Below are 4,624 nucleotides of genomic sequence, written 5' to 3' on the forward strand. Positions count from 1 at the left end.
ACTTAACTCAGGGTTTAGGAACACATACACGCACGTACTTGCTACTAAACCACGCTCTAAAACCAACTTGTATCACCCTGATTTTTTTTATCCACAACGGAAGTAAAGATAATTACCGAAATAGTCCTAGTTAACGTTTACAAAACCACAACTTATAAAATAACATTGTTAACATACATTACAACGCTACACAAAGACGGTGTTACATAAAAATAGTACAAAACTCTGGTCACAACCAGTTTTAAAACAAAGTAAGAAAACATCATAGTTAAGCTCTCAGTCAAACATGTCTTTTAACCCAACTACAACACATGTCTGACCAGAAGTACCTTAATCTGCAATGGGTGGAAGTGTGGGGAATTAGCACAACTGCTAAGTGAATGGATACTATATAACATATCAAGCATAAGCAAAATGAACATGAAAGGGTCACAATTATGAAAACGTCCTGAACTAGCATACAACAGCCACAAATGACAATATGAGGATCGGCGGCTTGTACGAGCACACGACTTAGCTGATCAGGCTACAGTAACACTATGACCCGACCAAGCTACCACGGTCGACCTAACACAAACCATACCTTGGCGCCTCGGTGGGTTCCCAACCTTGCCGCCTCGGTTGGTGTCTAAACATACAGTGTGCACATAAGATTACAGATAATCAGTCATGCAATCACCCTAACTAGCATAGTAATATCTAAATACGCATGGAAATCATACTGAACATTGCTATAATAAGTAAACATGATAATAAAGAGTCTGAACAAGTAGCGTTCCAGCTACTTAATACTCTATCCGGAGATAAACCTACTCATTGAATACCGAAAACTAGCTCAGATAATCTATTACTGAGCTGCTTCATTTTCCTTATCACCTGAGCATAAGGCAATTCAAGTTATTATAGTGTTCTAATCAAAATTAGACACACGGACAGCATAACGACTAGGCATCAACACTTAGTAAAATTTCAACTGCCAAAGACCCTCGTTCAACTGTCAGAGACAGTCGGCCGACTGTCAACACACACTCGGCCGAGTATCTAGTCACCTGGTCGATGGTCACTTGCAGACACAGTCGTTCAATGGTCGAGACTGTCGGTCGAGTGTCAAGAGACACTCGGTCGACCGTGTTCATCTGCAGATGAAGATGAACACAGTTATGGGTTTCACACAAAATTCAGCAATTCTTGCTCTAGAGCTCGTTTCTTACCCCAAAACTAACCAAATCAAGTATACTAAACATTCAGAAACATAAATCCACAAGGTTTTGACACAAACAACACCTAAATCAAACCATTTTGACCCATTACACTTTTAACAAACTAACACAAAGTCTTCATTTTCTCAATGACTAAAGCTTAAAACACTTGAATTCTTACATCAAAAGCCTCGGTAAATCATAAGGAACAAGATGATATAAATAATTTGTGCTCTAGAATACAGATTAGGAATCTAGAATTTGATGTTAGGAGATGGTGAAGGTACGGGGTGTTGGTGAAATGAAATTGGGTTATGGAACCCTCCCAACACTGTCTTAAGTGTTTTATTAAGTTAAAACACAATACCCCACAATACACGGGTATTTATCAGTAATCTAGCCTCAAACGCACTCGTTTGGCGGCCCAAACAGGATCTAAAACAAATAAACTTAACTGTTCTGGAACCCTGGTCACAAAGTGAATCTAACACCGCTATAAAATAAATACTCATGATAATTAATTAAAAGCACAATTAACGGGGCCTAAGGGCAAAATCACCAACTTATGGCTAGGCCCTGTATGAGGATGTTACACCATATGCGTGAAGAAATTTGCGTGAAGAATCGCCTTATTTGTTGTAGTTGCAACATGGTTTTGTTCAATTCACAAGATGTAGAAAAGAGTTTGCTTTTCGACTCAATTCGTTTATTTCGTTTATTTGGATAAGAAATAGAAGCAGCTTAAATATATAATGGGACGATTGACTTATAAAGTCTTTGTATATTAATTATCTTTTACATTTTATGTTAATGTTATTTCCTAATTAATTAAATATACTCCGTTATCATAACCGTACTACATCTTCTTCGTCAAATTTATCAATATGATTATTTCTCATATTCACATTTTCCCCACCACATGAATCATCTTCGAAACCAAAAGTCCTAATTGGATGTAGCAGTTTAGTTTCAGTGTTTTATCAGTTTATGGCATGATTATGATTGTTTGTTTAGCTACTCTATACCACCAACTAAGGCATTTTATCTTCCATTGATTTTTCATTTGAACGGCAAGATTGCATCAGCGTATCATTTATTTCAACGACACTCATCATTTGCACACACACGCGCGTTCGGGAGGAAACCCGAATCGCATTACAGGAACCCGATCCTTTAGCCATCCCGAGGGGCAGGCGGACCGAGTTTGAATCCTGAATGGATCTGGGGGAAAATCCCCTGGGGTCAATCTGGATATCCATATTTCAGGCAGATTAATTAATAGGATGGGCAGAGCGAGACTCGAACCCATGACCTAACCCCCAGTCCCAACACACAAGGTGAGGGGATGCCGTTGACGCAATGCTTCGTTAGCAATATCTTTCATTGATGGTCTGTATCTTTTCGATATTTCTTAGCACTTTTGTGTTTTTTAAGTGTTTGACTCTTGGTTACTTTTCTTTATAAAATTGTGGATTCAGTTAGACATATTTGTCATATTTGTGGAGGAAAAGACTACTTCTTAAGATAAATTGAAGTCTTTAGTTACTTACACAAACAACATATAGCAATATGTTTCTTTCACATGTGTAACAATTTTAAATATTGAATTATCAATTGTAATTTTCTAACTTTTTATAGTTCATGTCAGATGTGAATTTGGAAACACAGTTTCTTTGGCCTCAATACGTTCATGGGTCAGAAAGAGTCTGGAAAATATAATCAATTGTTTTGGAAAATATAATCAATTTAAAAGTGGAGATAATAATCATAAATAAGTACCGAAATAATAGTGAGTTGTTACTAGCAAGTGGTCCTAGTCATATTGCCATGTCACCGAGTGAATTTATTTGTGTAAAAAAAGTGTGGTTGTAGAATTTCTCTTTACTCAAATTTAACATTTCATACTCAGTATCATTTACATTTACATCCCAAATAAAACAGACTCCCCAAAAACAACTAAAGATCAAAGAAAGGGTACCCAAACTCTCCACACTTTAACATCACAATCCAAACTCCCACTATAAACAACATAAGATGTACCACCATTTCCACCATCCGTACAACTATCCACTGCAGCCATCAAACATTTAACCGGCCCATTATGCCCTTCCAACAACCCAACCCGACTATACTTTTTTCCTTCAATTCCCCATCTCCATATTCTAACCGTTTTATCCGCTGACCCACTTATCACCAAATCACCCACAACCCCAATACACAAAATCGCCATACTATGCCCTCTTAATGCACCCGCTACAACCATATGGGCCCCACCTTTTTCCCACACAATTATGGACCGGTCACACGCGCCCGAATACAAAACCGACCCGTCCGGACTCAACGCCAACGCATTCACTGCTGATTTGTGTTTTTCTAAAGTGTCAACTAATTCATGCTTTTTCTCTACATTTAATTTCCATACTTTTATTTTCTTATCCGCGGAACCCGTGTATACAACCCCATCTGGGCCCACCACGATGGCGTTTATCGCGTCATCGTGTGCATTTTGGACGGATTCCAGACACTTAAAATCAGATGTCCGCCAAACCTTAAACGTCCGATCCCACGAACCGGAGTATATCAAACTCCCGTCACGTGACACCGCCAATGCTGACACGGCATCCACGTGATTCACCCACGTGCTTCTCTTATGCCGTCGTATTTTAACGTAGTTTTTTGCTGACAACATTTTTGTTACGCGATCATTTAACGTCGGTAACGTTGCTACGTATCTCGATTTTATCGTTTTATTATCGTTATCGTTATCGATCTTCCACACGCATATTTTATGATCTTGGTGACCGGTGAACAATTTGTCACCGGAAACCACCATTGATTTCACAGCGGATTCTCCATACGCTATTAAATTTTTTGTTGTTGACTGTACCGGGTCGCGAGGCCAGACCCGGATTTGGTTATCGGAGGAACCGGAAATGAGGTGTTTTCCGGCGAGGGTTAGGGATGATATGGATGATGTGTGTGCTTTATAAGTGGTGATGAGTTGGTGGTTACCAGTGATTGATGACTGATTTGTAGTTAATGAAGAAACTGAAGCTAAACTTTGTTGTGAAGAAAGTGAATTTGATTCCGGTTGATATTCCGGCCAGATTTCGTGATCTTTTGACCAATGACGGTGGCATTGAAGAAGACCCATTTGTTTTTTGTTTTTGTATTTGTTTGCTTGATTGATATTAAAAGAAGTGGATTGTAAGTGTGAGCAACAGGAGTTTGGGTTGAAAGTATATAAATAGCATTTACAAGGGAAGGAGCGTACGGCATATAATATACGGGACTACTAAGTAACATTGTGAAAACTTCATACCATAAATAAAAAATAAAAATTGCTAATATAATTTAAATTATAATTTCTTATATATATATATATATTTCTTATCATATTTTTTATATATAAATATATATAACGA

The 4,624-nt window shown here is 38.0% G+C and overlaps 1 protein-coding gene across 1 annotated transcript; it reads right to left on the bottom strand.

Annotated features, from left to right (window-relative positions):
* Positions 1 to 2,898: 2,898 nt before the first annotated feature.
* LOC139847944 (protein JINGUBANG-like) lies at positions 2,899 to 4,405 on the bottom strand. The gene has a single exon (XM_071837680.1). The coding sequence runs from the start codon at positions 4,351 to 4,353 to the stop codon at positions 3,163 to 3,165; it is 1,191 nt and encodes a 396-aa protein (XP_071693781.1). The 5' UTR covers positions 4,354 to 4,405; the 3' UTR covers positions 2,899 to 3,162.
* Positions 4,406 to 4,624: the final 219 nt, after the last annotated feature.

The sequence above is a fragment of the Rutidosis leptorrhynchoides genome, chromosome 5 (genome assembly GCF_046630445.1).
Source record: "Rutidosis leptorrhynchoides isolate AG116_Rl617_1_P2 chromosome 5, CSIRO_AGI_Rlap_v1, whole genome shotgun sequence".
Classification (NCBI taxonomy): Eukaryota; Viridiplantae; Streptophyta; class Magnoliopsida; order Asterales; family Asteraceae; genus Rutidosis; species Rutidosis leptorrhynchoides.